The sequence below is a fragment of the Plecotus auritus genome (genome assembly GCF_963455305.1).
Source record: "Plecotus auritus genome assembly, chromosome: X".
Taxonomy (NCBI): Eukaryota; Metazoa; Chordata; class Mammalia; order Chiroptera; family Vespertilionidae; genus Plecotus; species Plecotus auritus.
The window spans coordinates 127,173,510-127,190,997 of NC_137784.1; the positions used below are offsets into that span (position 1 = coordinate 127,173,510).

A 17,488-nucleotide genomic window follows, 5' to 3' on the forward strand; every position below is an offset into this window, starting at 1 on the left:
GTTGGTGGGCGTGGCTTGTGGGTGTAGCAGAGTGATGGTTAATTTGCATATTACTCTTGTATTAGATAGGCTAGTTGTGAAGCAGACACATACAATACAAGGTCAGGACAAAAGCCTGGCTGATCCAACTGGACAAGATACAGCAGTATAATTTTCAGATTTAGCCAGTTTAGTATGCACATAGATAGTGAAAAGAAGAAAGAGCCAAAGGGCCCAGGTCCTGTCTTCCTTGTGCTACACACTAAAAAGGAGAACAGGGAAAGAAAAAGAACCATCTGACTGCAGAGTGAGCTGTGAAATACCCCTTTGCTGAAGAATTACTTATAGAGTGAAGCTAAGTGTTTTTCTTTTACTCTACAGCTCCATTCAAAGGGGTATGGGGTACATGGGCCAGAACTCAGGAGTTGAGGAGAAATTGTCCCCTGACTGTCTCCCAGAGGATATAAGGAGGTGAGTAGGAGATGGCTTCAGAGCTGTTCCTTCAAGGCCTTGTGTCCTCTTGTGTTTTGGGATGATCACTAGGCATTCTACCGAGTCTCAGATCAGCTGTGGCTCAGCCTCTACCTACTTCCAATGTCTCTAGGGTGCCATGGTAGAGTCTTGCTCCTATGGTAATATAGGACCAGATAAGGCACAGATGATAATGTTGTGTCTGAGTATCTACTTAAAAGCCTGCCTCTATGAGATGGGGATTCCACTGAAATGCAAACATCCCTTGGTTTCACTGGCCTATGAACCCAGTAGAGAGAGACCAAAGACTAATTTCTATTTAACTTAAATGCTAATTTAATAATCATATAAATACCTTCATGTTTAATGCTTAAGCAGAATTTCATTAAAATGTATTTGACATTAAGCCAAATTTTGAAGTGAATTGAAACTGGTTTGCATTTCTTAAATTGGTCTTGCCTTTGGAAATAATGAAAAAGTGTGAGAGTCTTGGATGAATTCCAATGACTGTGACTCAATTTGTTAAAATTAAATTTTAATATTTACATATTACATACTATAATATTTATACTAGGCAACAGATTGGGAGTGTAGACTTCAAAATGAAATACACTTTAACTTGGAATTACAGTATGTTAATCATTGCACCCAGAGAATTGGGGGTTATCTAATATAGAGTCTGGGCAGCTTAAACAAAATATTTTGAATATAAACACTGTTAGGTGTGCAGTTCTAGCTTGTACTCATGTGTTGGGTTTCATGGCAATGACTGATTATTGGTTTCACTCTTACTGAGATATTTAGGGGAAATCTGGCTCCTACACAACACCATCTACTAACTTAGATGATAATGGAGTCAGTGAGGTTATTAATGACCTTTCCTGAGCATCCCAGAGCTGGGCTGGCTCAAAAGTGGTGCAAAAGGGATGAGCTTACAAAACAGAGAAAGTAGGGGAAGTTACAAAAAGATGAATACAAACATAGAAGGACCCTGGGAATTATCCAGTACAAACTCTGTGTTTTACATGTGAGGAAACTGAGGCCTGAAAGGGTTAAATAAATTCACTTGAGGTCACCAAGCTAGTTGGTGATAGGCCTGAGGGAAACCCAGATTTCCAGACTCTAATCCAGAGAGCTTTATCACTCCAAGATAGAAACCCACATGCACTTACCTGCAGTTTGTCTATTTGTAGATATATTTGTAAATACTTTGGTCTATTTGTAAATACCTGGGTCTAACATCCCAGATTCCTTGGAAACGATGCTGTAAGGGCATTCATGAGTCAGTTGGAAGTTGGAGTGCTACTGGATGGTATATGTGTTCCTTAAAAAACCCTCAAAGTCAGAATGCCACATACACTGTGAAAAATAGTTGCAAATACTAGTCAATGTAGTATTAAGCTCTTCAGTCTGAGGTGGAGTGGGGAAGAATTCAACCCAACATCTTGACTCACCTTGTACAAATGGAGCATTTGACCAACCTGTGAGAGCATGAGCACCTGAAACTGAACTTGCCACTTGTCAGGAGGATTTTTCATATTGAGCAGAGGGCCGGACACTTGCAGATTATTCTTGTGGTCTCTTCTGAGATGCTCTAATATAAATCTGCCTTATAAGTTGTGGATGTGCATGTGTGCAAACATAGGCCCCATTAACATCCACTATATCCTAATATTTAGCCAGAGCATTGGTTTAATAGCCTCTGGTTGTGCCTATAAGACAACACTGAGACAACCAGTTACAAAGAAAGCATTCTATCACTCAACTTGGTCATTTAGTCTGCAACTCCTTTATATAATGACTCTCTCTCTCTGCTTTGTGCCAAACCATAGGCTTTCTTTGGAGAGTTTCCAAGTTACATTTTTTCCTAAACTAATCTGACAGCTGGAATATTAGTGCTTTTTTACATGGTGTGGGTTGCTTGCATACACTAAGTCCTATTTAGCTTTTAGCGATTCATAAGCAGTTTAAAGGAAAATTTCCAAACACATTTTATCTGTTCAACCTCCTGTTTAAAAACTTCTGGAGTAGAGGGATGCTCCTTTCCCTTCTTCTTTCACCTTCCCTTTCTGTTGCAAAGCAGTGAGCTTAGAGCACTGAATAGGAGCCAGGAAACCCAAAGGGTAGTACAGAGAAAAGAGCACTAAATTAAGAGTCAGGAAACCAGGGCTCCAGTCCAAAGTCATGCCACAGGCCAGGTGGATGACATTGTGTGACCCATTTCCCCTATTTGTACTTTATCTTCCTTATAATGAAAAATGATGGCTTTGACCTTCATACCTTCTAAAAACGCTTTGAAGATTGTTTTCCTGCTCAATTTTCTCCAGTTTTCACATTCATGGTTTGAATTACAATAAAGTGTTTTGCAGGTGTGTAGTACCTTTCAGGATAAATTTTCTCCTGTTGGAAGATGTATTGTCATCTTTATTGTTGTAATTTCACAGAACGCTCTTATCCTCTTATGAATCAATAAAATTGATGGGTTAATGTGTAGGTTTTTATAAATGAGTAACCACAGATTTAATACTCTGTAATATGTAAACATGATGAATCCATCTTTGATCATTGTGCTCAAATAGAACATAAGAGGGTAAGTGTGACCCCACTTATCTTAGGCAATTGAGCATCTAGCTATTTGAAGCTACTTAAATGTCTTGTGTAAGTCTCTTAAGCTACTCGCATATGAATAGGAAACATATTTCAGATCACTTTCAAATGTTTATTTTTATTTAGTTTTACTGAGTAATAATACCTTACATCTCTGTAGAAGCCAGGCATTTTCCTTCTTATCTCTCTCAAAGATCTAGTGTCTCTTCTCTTAGTGATAACAAGGATAATGCTAAATAACATGGCTAAAACAATTTACCTTCACAGATGTTTTCACATACATTATCTTATTTGAGGATCACAGCAATTTCCATAGATACTAGTAAGAAAAGGTAAGCCTTGAAGAGGCAAAGTGGCATTAAATGATAGAGCAGGTGTGGATGAACGCAGACTTTCAGGCTTTGCCCTACCTTACTTTTAAGACACTCTTTAAGTGTGAGATACTTTTCAGAGGGGGGCATTTGAAAGCTTTAATCAATCATTCTTATACATAAATCAATCACCTCTGCTAAGAATATTGAAGTCCTACTATATGTTGTGAAATGCCCTTAGGCACTGGGAGGACAAGAGTGATTAAACTTTTGTGCAGAATAATGCCCTCCCCCCAGTGATGTTCATGTCCTAAGCCCCTAAACCTGTAAATACATCTTATATAATAAAGAGCTAATATGCTAATTAGACCAAACAGCAGAATGACCATCCAGACGACCTTCTGGATGAAGCCAGGGCTGCAAGGGTCGGCCAAGGCAGCCGGGGCTGCAAAGGCTGAGCCCCTTGCATGAATTTCATGTATTGGGCCTCTAGTTATTTATAAGGCAAGAGGGACTTTGCAGATCTGATTAAGTTAAGGGTTTTGAGCCCTATAGATGACCCTGGATTGTACAAGTGAGCCCTAAATGTAATCACAATGGTGTTTTATTAGGAGGAGAAACAAGAGTCAAAGTTAGAGGAGATATGATGACAGAAGCATAGCTGAGAGATTTGAAGATGCTATGATGCTGGCCTTGAAGGTGGAGGAAGGAGCCACAAGTCAAGGAAGGAAGGTGACCCTTAGAAGCTGGAAAAGACAAGAAAACCAATTCTCCTACAGAGCCTTCAGAAGGAATGCCTCCCTACTGACCCCATGATTTTAGCTAAGATCCATTTCAACCTTCAGAAACGAAAGAATAAATTTGTGTTGTTTGGAGCTACTGAGTTTGTGGTAATTTACTACAGAAACCACAGGAAACATGCAATGGCTGTCTCAAGGAGCTCACCTTCTCTTACAGTAAACAAATCAATCAGATTAAGTGAGGGTGAAGAAGTGTTATGGAGTTCTGGGTAAGTGGAGACTGGAGGAAAGGTGCAGTGTCAGGTTAGGATTCCTCAAGAAAGTAACAAGGAAGATGAGTCACAAATATCTGGGCACAGTTTTCTTGTGTGTGTGTCATTGTGCCCAAGGTAGGGCTACTCCAGAGGGAAATGAATGTCCCATTTTTCCTGAGAGGTGGGGGACAGAACAGTAGAGAACCTACTGGTGCTGAGGATTCTATACCCTGACCCGGTCTTGGCAGAATCATCCCATTTGCTACCATGAAGCATACTGGGTGGTCATTGATGATAGATCTTTGTGAAGTCTCCATACATGTAACATATGAGTATATAGATCCACTGAGTGCAACACTCCATATATATTAGCATAATATTCAACATCCATTAACTTAGACGCACAGTGGAATTCGAAACAGCTGAAGCTTGAAGTTGATCATCTGCTTTCTTTCCAGTTTGCATCAGAGCATACATTACGATGAATGGAAGCAATTACAGGCTGATTCAATGACAGTGTCATCATTTATTGGAGTATAATTCCTCTAGCCAATCAGTGTTCTAAAAGTAACAATAAATTATATTAGACTTCTAGTATTACTTGAAGATGTAGGGGACTATGGATCAATGGGTATCTGATACTTGAAAAGCTTCAGCATTCAGTTCTTGTTGAATCTATAATTAACAAATGAAACTAAACTAATCATAGTAAATTGTTCATTTGACTACATTCTTCTTGTTGAGCACACTGCGTGCTAAGGAACAAGAGGGTGAAGTGCTGCAGAGTGTGGGCCTGTGCTCTTGTATGTCATGGTGCCCATCAACAAATGAATGCCTCCATCAGACTATATTCGAATGTTTTGTTACTATTATAAAATGCTTCATCCTCTCAGGCTGCTGATTCATCTGGCTTAAACAGTATGTGTTAATAAATGATTATTTTATATTTTTCTACAGATTGGCTGGCACTTTCCCAAGAAAATATCAGTAAACTGAGAAGTTCTAAATGTAATGTGTGAAATGTAGAAAAAAAGAGTTCTAAATGTAATGTGTGAAACAGGTAGAAAAAAGCTGCTGGTGACTTATGCTAATCAACATTCTTCCCAGCAAGAGCTCTGGCTGGTGTGGATCAGTGAGTTGAGTGCTGTCCCATGCACCATGAGGTCACTGGTTCGATTGCCAGTTAGGGTATATGCCTGGGTTGTGGGCTCAATTCCCAGTTGGGGGCATGCAGGAGGGAGCCGGAAGGTGATTCTCTCTCATCATTGATGGTTCTATCTCTCCCTCTCCCTTCTTCTCTTTCTAAGAAATTAATAAGAACATATTTTTAAAAAATTCTTCCCAGCAATTACAAGAAGCTTAGGAAGAAAATAGGCATAAAAGGCTTCAAAACTGCCCAGAATTTAGATTTACAGACACAGTTATTAGTAGATTAAGTCACATTCTATTATTTAATCTCTTTACTTTCTGTATCCAAAAAAAATGCCTTCATCTTGTAAAATTAAATTTACATTAACTGTGAAATAATACTTAGGCTCTTTTGATATTTCAGAGAAGGGCATGCACTGGCTCCCACACACTAGCATAGTGTTCATGATGCTTATTAAAAATATTATGGACCATGATGTTCTGAGGCTACTTAGCATAATTTTGTTTTACTAATTTACTATCCACCAGTGATACTCAAGTGAGTCTTAGCATTAATATGCTCATAATATACAGTGCAGTGCCTCCATATGGTGCATTGGGTAGAAGCATATTAAACATATTACACAAATAGAGCTCAACACCTCACATATTATTGATCAATAATGCACCAATTAGACAATCCCACAGTCAAGAAAATAAACACTAGCATATGTGCCCAAGGTCTAAATGAAAATGAGATTGAGGGAACAAATGATAATAGAGAAATGGAGATAATAAGAGAGGACCAACATAGGTTACACTGTTACACAGAACCCCAAAGCACAAAATATTTTATTGTTCTGAAGCAGAGCACCAAAACCAATATTGATTAAGCTAAGTGGGTGATTAAGTACACCTAGAAAATCTTTTTATTAGACTAGCACTGCCCAGTAGAAATATAATGTGAGCCACAAATACAAGCCACATATGTAAGTTTAAATTTTCTAGTAGACATGTTAAAAAAGTGAAAAGAAACAGGTGAAATTAATTTTACTAACATATTATTTAACTCAGTGTATTTAAACATGCAATCTGTATAAAATGATAATTTTTATATTTAACACGATTTTCATACTTAGTCTTTGAAATCTGATGTGTATTTTATACTCATAGCATATTTCATTTCAGACAAGCCACTTTGCAAGTGCAAAGTTTGGCTGGAGTCTACTGTGTTAGTGCAGTTTTAGATCAATCCATTATAATTTCTCTTCTATTCCTACATTATATGCTCCTTTGGATAAGTGGTTCTTTAGAAGGCTGTGACAGTGAGATTGACTGTGTTAACGTCAAGGACTGAGGCTCAGAATGGCCTATGACTTGCTCAAAGTCACACATATTTAAGTGGCTGACTCACTCTCTCAGACCTTTCCACTACATGGTCTCCTCCTTTCAAAAGTCCATCTTGCATGTGTCCCTCCATTTCATTGTTTTCTTAAAAAAATCACATGGACTATTAGCTAGTCCATTAATAATGATAACCCATAGAAAGCTATTTTCAAAAAAAACTTAAAACAATGCCCCTTTGCTTCTAACATTTAGTAACTCTTCCCATGTTCTGAAATAATAGAATTAGCAAGCATTTTGCAATCAGTGCACAGGATGATATAATAGAAAAGAAAAGTGCTCCTGGAAGTAGACACCTTGCCTTCATACCTGATTCTATTCCCCATTAGCTGACAGTGTAAATGTTAGGCAGTTAGCCCTTCTGGGTCTCCATGTCTTCATCTGTGAAATGAGAGGTTAGAATGTCTGTCTCACCTATTTCTCAGAGTTGGTGCAAGTGTCATGTATGACCATACTTGTGTAAGTGCTTTGTGAAGTGAAAAGTACCATACAAGTATAAGAGTTTGTTGCTTTTCAAAAGAGAAACAACATTTTTAAATATTGGTGTACCCCAGATCCAGTTATTTAATTTGTAATTACATTGATTATTTGTGATTACACTCACCTTCAAAAAATTACACCACTACAGATAAAGCTAAACTCTCCTCAGTTAACCCCCAATATCTCTCCCTTCCCCTAAATCACCCACTGCAAGTCCACTTCATATAGGCATTTTGTAAAGGTGAGAACATTTAGGTGAAGGCCCAGCACTGGACCTGACATAAGCAATCAGCACACCCATACTTTTGAATGACAGGCTTGGCTGGTGACCTCATATAAGCAAAGCCACCTTCACATCACAGCACATCTGTACCAATACTGTTGCTCTGTGCTGCCACATGTAATATACTTATCATATGTGTAAGGGAGTGTGTGTATTCACTATGACAAGATTCAAGAATAGATTTTGCATTTGTGGGTAAATCCATTGGGTCCATACTAGGTTCCTGAGATAAACTTGCCTCTCCTATTGACTTAAATACTTTTCTCATAAGCTCTGGAAGAAAAAAAGCTAGCACTTTCTTTTTAATATTAATTGGCAAGCATATTGGCTATTAAACCTACTGTGGAGAAGAAAAGCCACCAAACAATATCATGACAATTTAGATAATGATAAAGATTATAATGATGATAGAAATAAGAACTGCTATTTGATCAAGTAATTTTTATTTAAAATGTGAAATATTAAATTGCAATACAATGTCCATTTGTATTCATTGTTCTTCAGAGAGCAAATGCAAAGAGACAGAAGATTTTAATAACAATTGTGAGCATACCTAGAATAAGCTTTGTTAACCAAGTTAGTATCATTACTGTTGTTAACATGTATCATGTTTCAAAATATGAATGTATTGTTTTAATTTGCTTTTTAAACAGTCACAGCAGACTCTCTGAGTATTTAAATAAAGCAGAGAGTTTATTAGAAGAGAAGGAAACTATCTGGATATATTGGTTACAACTTGCATACAAGCACTTCTGACAGCAACCCTCTGTTGAAGAGAGAATTACACAAATTGCCAGTTATTATCATCTTTAATAAATAAACATTCTATCTTTTTCCTCCTTCCCTCCCTCTGGCTTCTATGGGATTGTGTTCAAAAAGCATATTTTCAGTGGGACTATTTCTATTACAGAGTGATTGAGCTCTGATTTACACATCAATTACTCACCTTCATGGAGATTTTCATGCTCCCCTAGCTAACATCAATGAAGCATAACTGTGTAAATGCTTTATTTCATACCAGTTTTGGATAACTGAGACTGATAGCTAATCATATTGAGAGACAATGTGCTATAATATAGGAAATAATAAATGCTTCCTTTGAAATCTCATATATTCTTTTTTTTAGGTTTTATTTTATTTATTTATTTTTCTTTGTTGATTAAGGTGTTATATATGTGTCCTTACCCCCCCATTGCCCCCCACCTCCCACTCATGCCCTCACCCCCCTGTTGTCTGTGTCCATTGGTTAGGCTTATATGCATGTATACAAGTCCTTTGGTTGATCTCTCCCCCTTACCCCCACCCTCCCCTACCTTCCCTCTGAGGTTTGATGGTCTGATCGATGCTTCTCTGTCTCTGGATCTGTTTTTGCTCATCAGTTTATGTTGTTCATTATATTCCATAAATGAGTGAGATCATGTGATATTTATCTTTCTCTGACTGGATTATTTCACTTAGCCAGTTTGGCTCAGTGGATAGAGCACAGACCAAAGGTCCCGGGTTTGATTCTGGTCAAGGGCACGTACCTGGATTGCAGACTCCTGGCCATCTCATCTATTCTTTATGCACTCACCATTCATATGTTTATCTCAGTCATCCATTTCTTTCTGCAAGACTCTAGCTCTCAGTATCACAAGTGTAGTTAGGGCTTTACCCTTGAAATATTTGCAAAAGCCAGACTTTCATTTTCCAGCTTTCTCAAAGAGCAGAAAACCTTGCTGTTTTCCTGGCAGTGTTTTAGACCAAACATGGACAGATAATCTGAGGGACTGAGCTTGGGTGCATCTTAAATCTCTTGTTAACTTGTCCATATTTGTCCCATGGGATCATCTTTAGTGCCAGATGTTTGATATGTACTTGAACTAGCTGGTGTGCAGAATGTGAACTCCTCCATTGCTTAAGGTCCAGCTGGAACATAGCTGCCTGATTTTACTTCCCACCCCATGCCAACCTGATATTCCTATAGCACTTTATTTCTGTAGTCATAATATGCATTACCCTGTACTGTGATTATTTTGGAGTGGATTTACCTTTCCTTCTGGGCTGTGAATTTCTTGAAGACTTGTACTCGGTGTTATTTTTTTCTCAGCCCCAAATATGTGATGTGGGCACCCAGTAAATATGTGTTTATTAAATAGACAAATTGATTAATATATTAATTAATATCTTTGTCAACATTTGTCACTGAACTTGGGCAGGAAAAAATATATTTTCCTGTCATTTGTTCATTCAGCCAGTCAAAAAATCTTTATGGAGAGCTGAATACTAAGCTTGGCACTTTTCCAGATAAATGGGAAGCAGAAATATGGTATTCCTCTCTGGTGACAGTTTCATTTAACACTCACAATTCTCTCAGTCAGAGCAGGAAAGGGAGAAAGAAAGATGGGTTGGAAAGTCAAAGGAGAGTTGCACTGGGGTAGAAGGAATAGGAATGGATAAAGTAATTTGGAGTAAAAGAGATAATGTCTAAGATCTTGGTTATCTACATTCACTGTGATGAAACTCAATATTTTCACTGTTAACTGGCTCAGAAATGCAGTCTGGGGGTGTACTAGTTTGCTAGGACTGCTGTAACAAAGTACTGCAAACTGGGAGGTTTAAACAGCAGTGATTTACTCTCTCCGTTCTGGAAGCTAGAAGTCTGAAACCAAGGTGTCACTAGGTCTGGTTCCTTCTGAAGGCTGTGAGGGAGAATCTGTTCCAGGCCTCACTCTGAGCTTCCAGTGGTTACTGTCAATCTTTGGCATTCCTTGGTTTGTAGCAGCATCACCCCGATTTCCGCCTTTATCTTCACTTAGCATTCTCCCTGTATGAGTCTGTTTTCAATTTTCCCCTTTTTATAAGTTCACCAGTCATGTTGGATTATGGACCCACCCTACTGCAATATGACCTCATCTCATCTAATTACATCCACAATGACCCCATTTTCAAATAAGGTCACATTCTGAGGTATGGAGTAGGGTTAGGTCTTCACCATATGAATTTTGAGGGGACAACCTTCATCTCATTATAGGGAGCACCTTGTCAGGCATCTTGCCAAGATAAGAGGGAGAAGTGTAACCCAGGAGGAAGTCACAATTATAGGTCCATGTGACACATGAGAAAACAAGCTTGACATCATGAGAGTGTGCATAGGCAGTCGGAGAAACAGATGGCTCCTGGCAGTTCTATGCTGCAGTCTTGATCTCATGCTCCCAGTTGTATGCTCAGGCCAGAGCTCTGGGAGTGAGCATGCCATGGAGAGTCAGGGTCCCAAAAGGCAAGCCTTAAGGGGGTAGAATTTACTTGGGTAAAAATTAGTGAATACACGCTGATAAAAGTGGTGAGACATGAAAATAGAGTTAGCTAAAAACTGTCAGTTATAAACTGCTTGTTAAGGGAATTAATTTCCTTACAGTAATTAAAAATATTATTTCTGAGAAAATATTGTTTTAAATTAAGTAGTTCTTGAAATTGTCTTGCTATATCTAACTGAAAATAAAATACCTTTTAAAAGTGTCCTTTATGAGAAACTGAGTTATATCACTACTTTGAGTTGGAAAAGAATTCCTGATATATAATGGGTATAGAGAGGAAATACTTTGGGCAGCTTTTTTCTTAATTTGAAAGACAGAGTTGTTCTGTGTAGGTTGGCTTCAGAAGCAATAGGTATGGATCTGGGGATTTGGTACATGGGATGGAGCCAGGGTACATTGGGGCTGAATGAGGGATCATCAGGAGCAGAGGACCAATCCAAGCCTTGGGCAGCTGGTCACAAGGCAGAATTACAACCAACCAGAAAATCCTTTAAGCCACCGCTAATACTCAAAGCCTGTCACTGTCTCCTCTTCTGTGGATCTATGGACTCATTTCTGATAATGAAAAGCTTACATTTCCTTGAAGTAGATCAAGATTTAGATCTAGCAGCACTTTAGAGCTCTGCATTAGCATTGATTGATTATTTTAAAGAGGGAATCATAAACAAGAAAATTTCAAGTTGACACTGAAGAATGCATGAAGAAACACTGAAAGATTAAACAAGAAAATAAAAATTATTACCACTGATTGGCAATGGAGAACAGGGTATATTATGATGAGTGGAAGCAGGAACATTTTATATCTTTTTGTTTTTATATAGTTTTAATTTTTGAACCAATTCAAAAGTAGTAAACATATAAATAAATACATTTACTCTATTCACTCTAATTTAATTTCACTGCAACGACTGCTTTTGAAGAACATTTATACAGGTTTCTAGAAAGTTATTGATATACTGATGACTACTGCAGGCAGATAGGAACCTTAGAGTTGCCAAAATCATGGTCATTCTATATAAAAGTGGCATGTCATAGAAATGGAATTTTAGCACACTCAGATAATATTGTTGATAATCACTATCAATTTGAGTGTCTACTTGTCCTTACTGTCCTGAGAAGATCTATACCATGCTCCAAAAATCTCTTCTAAGCTGAGCTATTTTTCTGGGAGTTCATATTATACACATATTCCTGGATCAATGGCACCATGCCTGTTGTGTGAACAGAGCTTAAATGTGTGGATGTACTTTCTCTTCTACCTACCAACATCTTTTTTTTTTTTAAAACAAGCCTGGGAGTGCAAAGGTACATCAGATCATCAGGAGACAGACATATGTTTTCCTGTGGCCTCTGATGGACTTACAGGTTCAAACGCAACCTGCCTGAATCATAAGAAATTTAATTGAGTACATAAAGAGGTCCTCATAATTATAAACTGAAGTAGGTATGACAAGAGGATAAATGTATAGCTGTGGGTTTAATTAGCTGGTGCTTCAAATTAGTAATTTTGGTTTCAATCAGAAATCAGTGACATTCTATACATTGTGAAAGCCTCATCTAGTTCATTCCTCATTATACCTCGCCCTGTGAAGCTTTCAGTATAATGCTATGCTGAGCAAAAAAAGGAAATATTTGAGGAGATTTGGTTGCCTTCCAAGAACAGTGGAGATTAAATCATTCTCACTAGAGATATGAGAATTAATTGTTCTTTGTTATATGTTGTAAAAAATGAATCAAGGAGTTTCCTTGCAACAGATACCACCCATGTGCACAATCAATCTGCTATTCAGATTTTCATGTGGAATTTGGTAGCTAATGAACTGATGCAAAATGCAATCCAGAGCCTCCAAAAAATCAACACCAGATAGGAAGCACAGAAGTTCCTTGGAGGGTTATCCTGTAAGTTGAAGTATGTTCCCATTTCTTCTTTTTTTTTTTTCTTTTAGAGTTTTAATTATATCTTTGCCTCAGGAGAAAGAAGGTAGTTTGCAAAGCCAAGAGACAAATGTACTTCAGTTCTCTTCATGGGAGAATCAAATATGATATATGGGCTCATCATTGTGGGCTACTGGTGCATGGAATGATCAGATAGCTAGAAAACTGATATCTTGCTCACATTTTTCAGAAGCAAGAGATTTTGGCTCTTATCTGTGATTATCTGTGTGTTGAGAATCATCTGCTATGGAAGGCAAACAAATTGTGTCCTTCTCCTTTGTAACAAATCCTCCTCACACCCTGACTAAATATTGCTTTAACTTGTTCCCTCCATCTCGACCCATGACATCCTATCTTTCTTACATTTTGACAAATTGATGATGGGCTTGGGTTACTCACAGCCAATGTATGGTGCTGAGGTTGAATCTCGTGTACCACACTTTATGGACTGAAGAAGTTACTATGCCTGGTTGATTCCACATCAATCTCTAAGACAAAGAAATTGCAACGCATGACAACTGTTTGGGGTTCTGAACTCAACCTGTGAATGGAAATGTGAGATGATGCTAGCAAATGTAATGGTAGACTTGCTTCCAAGTATTTGGACTCGGCATCTTTCTGAGCAGGGCCCAGATGTAAAGCCTGGGCTCTGGGTAGAGGTCTGTATGTTCTTTGTTTTTTTAGACAGGGATAACATTTGTTGAGCACACTCATGAGTGGCCCAGTGAACACTTAAGTATCTGACATTCATTGTATTATGAAAACATCCTATAAAATTTGCCACTATTTTAAAAACGAATAAATAAAATGTTTATACAGTAGATGAGACTATCAAAATCACTTTGAATTTGTCAGTTCAAGGATTCCTGTGGAGAAAAACTGATGATGATTACGTGTAGTGGCATCTTATTTTCCATGTATATCAATATCTAGTTAAGCTGCCATAGATATTTAATGTTCTTGGGCTCTTATTTTGTAAATTGAAGTTATGACACTCACAAACAAACTAGCTTACCAGTGATGGGCATTAAGTTTGGGGCTGCATTCAAAACTTGTAGACTGTACTTTTATATCAGTATATCTCTTTTTTAATTTTTTTATTAAGGTATTGTATTTATACATATCTTACCATTGCCCCCCCCCACTCCCATACATGCCCTCACCCCCCAATGTTTTGCATCCGTTGGTTACTCTTATATGCATGCATATAAGTCCTTCAGTTGATCTCTTATCTCCCACACCTCTCCCTAACCTTCGTGCTGTAATCTGACGTCTGTTTGATGATTTATAGCCTCTGTATCTATCTTTTTGTTTATCAGTTTATATTATTTTTCATCATCCCCAAATGAGTGAGATCATGTGGTATTTTTCTTTCATTGACTGGCTTCTTTCACTTAGCATAATGTTCTCTAATTCCATCCAGGTGCCTACAAATGGTAATAATTCCTTTTTTATGGCAGCATAGTATTCCATTGTGTAGATGTACCATAGTTTTCTGATCCAGTCATCTGCTGACGGGCACCTAGGCTGTTTCCAAATCTTAGATATGGTAAATTGTGCTGCTATGAACATAGGGGTGCATATATCCTTTCTGATTGGTGTTTCTAGTTTCTTAGGATATATTCCTAGGAGTGGGATTACTGGGTCAAATGGGAGTTCCATTTTCAGTTTTTTGAGGAAATTCCATACTGTTCTCCACAGTGGCTGCACCAGTCTGCATTCCCACCAGCAGTGCACGAGGGTTCCTATTTCTCCGCATCCTCGCCAACACTTGTCATTTGTTGATTTGTTGATGATTGCCATTCTGACAGATGTGAGATGGTATCGCATTGTCGTTTTGATTTGCATCTCTCGGATGATTAGTGACTTTGAGCATGTTTTCATGTGTCTCTTGGCCTTCCTTCTGTCTTCTTTCGAAAAGATTCTATTTAGGTCTGTTGCCCATTTTTTGATTGGATCATTTATCTTCCTTTTATTCAGTTGTATAAGCTGCCTGTAGATGTTGGAGATTAAACCTTTATCAGTGATAACATTTGCAAATATGTTCTCCCATACAGTGGGGTTTCTTGTTGTTTTGTTGATGGTTTCTTTTGCTGTGCAAAAGCTTTTTATTTGTAGTCCCATTTGTTTATTTTCTCTTTGGCTTCCATTGGCCTAGGGGCAGTATCAGCGAGAAGTTCTTTCAGCATATGTCTGAGATTTTGCTGCCTGTGGATTCCTCCAGTATTTTTATGGTTTCCCGTCTGATATTTAAGTCCTGTATCCATTTTGAGTTTATTTTTGTGTATGGTGTAAGTTGGTGATCTAATTTCATTTTTTTTGCATGTATCTGTCCAATTTTCCCAACACCATTTATTGAAGAGACTGTCTTGACTCCATTGTATGTTCATGCCTCCTTTGTCAAATATTAATTGAGCATAGTGGTTTGGGTCTATAGCTGGGTTCTCTATTCTATTCCATTGGTCTATATCTCTGTTCTTGTGCCAGTATCAGGCTATTTTGAGAACAGTGGATTTGTAATACAGCTTGAAATCTGGTATTGAGATGCCTCCTACTTTATGCTTCTTTCTCAGGATTGCTGTAGCTATTCGTGGTCTTTTTTTATTCCAGATGAATTTTTGGAGAGTTCTTTCTAGGTCTGTGAAATATTCCATTGGTATTTTAATGGGGAGTGCATTGAATCTATAGATTGCTTTGGGTAGTATAGACATTTTAATGATGTTGATTCTACCAATCCATGAACATGGTATGTTCTTCCATCTGTTTGCATCTTCCTCTATCTCTTTTTTCAGTATCCTGTAGTTTTCTGCGTATAGGTCTTTTACCTCCTTGGTTAAGTTTATTGCTAAGTATCTTATTTTTATTTTGGTGCGATGGTAAATGGGATTGCTTTTTTAGTCTCTCTTTCTGTAAGTTCACTATTGTTGTATAGAAATGGCATAGATTTATTGGCGTTAATTTTGTATCCTGCTACACTGCCAAATTCATTTATTAAGTCTGTTAGTTTTTTGATGGAGTCTTTCGGGATTTTTATGTACAATATCATGTCATCTGCAAATAAGGACAGCTTTACTTCTTCTTTTCCAATTTGGATGCCTTTTATTTCTTCTTCTTGTCTAATTGCAATGGCTAATACTTCCAGTACTATGTCAAACAGGAGTGATGAGAGTGGGCATCCCTGTCTTGTTCCTGTTCTTAGGGGAAATGGTTTTAGTTTTTGCCCATTGAGTATGATGTTAGCTGTGGGTTTATCATATATAGCTTTTATTATGTTGAGGTATGATCCTTCTGTTCCCACCTTGCTGAGAGTTTTTATCAAGAAAGGGTGTTGGTTGTTGTCAAATGCTTTTTCTGCATCAATTGATATGACTATGTGATTTTTATCTCTCAATTTCTTTATGTGATGTATCACATTTATTGATTTGCGAATATTGTACCATCCTTGCATTCCTGAGATAAATCCTACTTGGTCATGGTGTATTTTCTTTCTGATGTACTGCTGGATCCGATTTGCTAGAATTTTGTTGAGAAATTTGGCATCTATGTTCATGAGGGATATTGGCCTGTAATTCTCCTTCATTGTGTTGTCTTTATCTGGTTTTTGTATTAGGGTGATGCTGGCTTCATAGAATGAGCTTGGAAGTGTTCCTTCCTCTTGAATTTTTTGGAATAGTCTGAGGATATAGGTTTTAGTTCTTCCTTGAATGTTTGGTAAAACTCTCCTGTGAAGCCATCTGGCCCTGGGCTTTTGTTTGCCAGAAGCTTTTTGATGACTGCTTCAATTTCTTCCATAGTTACTGGCATATTGAGCTGTTTAGATTCTTCCTGATTGAGTTTTGAAAAGTTATATTTTTCTAAGAATATGTCCACTTCCTCCAGGTTGTCCAGTTTGTTGGAATAGAGTTGTTCGTAGTATTTTTTAACAATTCTTTGTATTTCGGCGGGGTCTGTTGTTATTTCACCTCTTTAATTTCTGATTTTGTCTATTTGGGTCCTCTCTCTTTGCGTCTTGGTGAGCCTGGCTAGAGGTTCATCAATCTTGTTTATCCTTTCAACGAAGCAGCTCTTGGTTTTGTTGATCTTTTGTATTGTTTCTTTGGTTGCTATGTCGTTTATCTCCGCTCTGATCTTTATTATTTCCTTCCTTCTGCTTACACTGGGCATTTCTTGTTGCTCTTGTTCTAACTCTTTGAGGGTTAGGTAATTTATTACCATTGTTTCTTGCTTTTTGCAGTAGGCTGGTAGAGCTATGAACTTCCCTCTCAAGACTGCTTTCACTGTGTCCCATAGATTTTGGATTGTTGTGTTTTCATTGTCATTTGTTGCCCTGATGTTTCTTATTTCTTCTTTGATCTCTCTGGTAACCCAGTCATTGTTTAATAGCATGCTGTTTAGTCTCAATGTGTTTGATTTCTTTGGGTTGTTTTTATTGTAGTTGATTTCCAGTTTTATGCCACTGTGATCTGAGAAGATGCTTGATATGATTTCTATCTTTTTGAATTTGAAGAGACTTTGCCTATGACCCAACATATTGTCTATCTTTGAAAAGGACCCATGTGCACTTGAGAAGAATGTATATTCTGTGGCTTTGGGCTGAAAT

The 17,488-nt window shown here is 37.7% G+C and overlaps 1 protein-coding gene across 1 annotated transcript in view; it reads left to right on the forward strand.

Annotated features, from left to right (window-relative positions):
- Window positions 1–376: 376 nt before the first annotated feature.
- AFF2 (ALF transcription elongation factor 2) overlaps window positions 377–17,488 on the forward strand; it is a gene marked incomplete at its 5' end in the record, with an annotated part of 502,187 nt that continues 485,075 nt past the window's right edge. Inside the window, one exon of the mRNA XM_080653155.1 lies at window positions 377–450. Within this exon, the coding sequence (XP_080509281.1) occupies window positions 377–450 (74 nt within the window). The remainder of the gene's footprint in view (window positions 451–17,488) is intronic.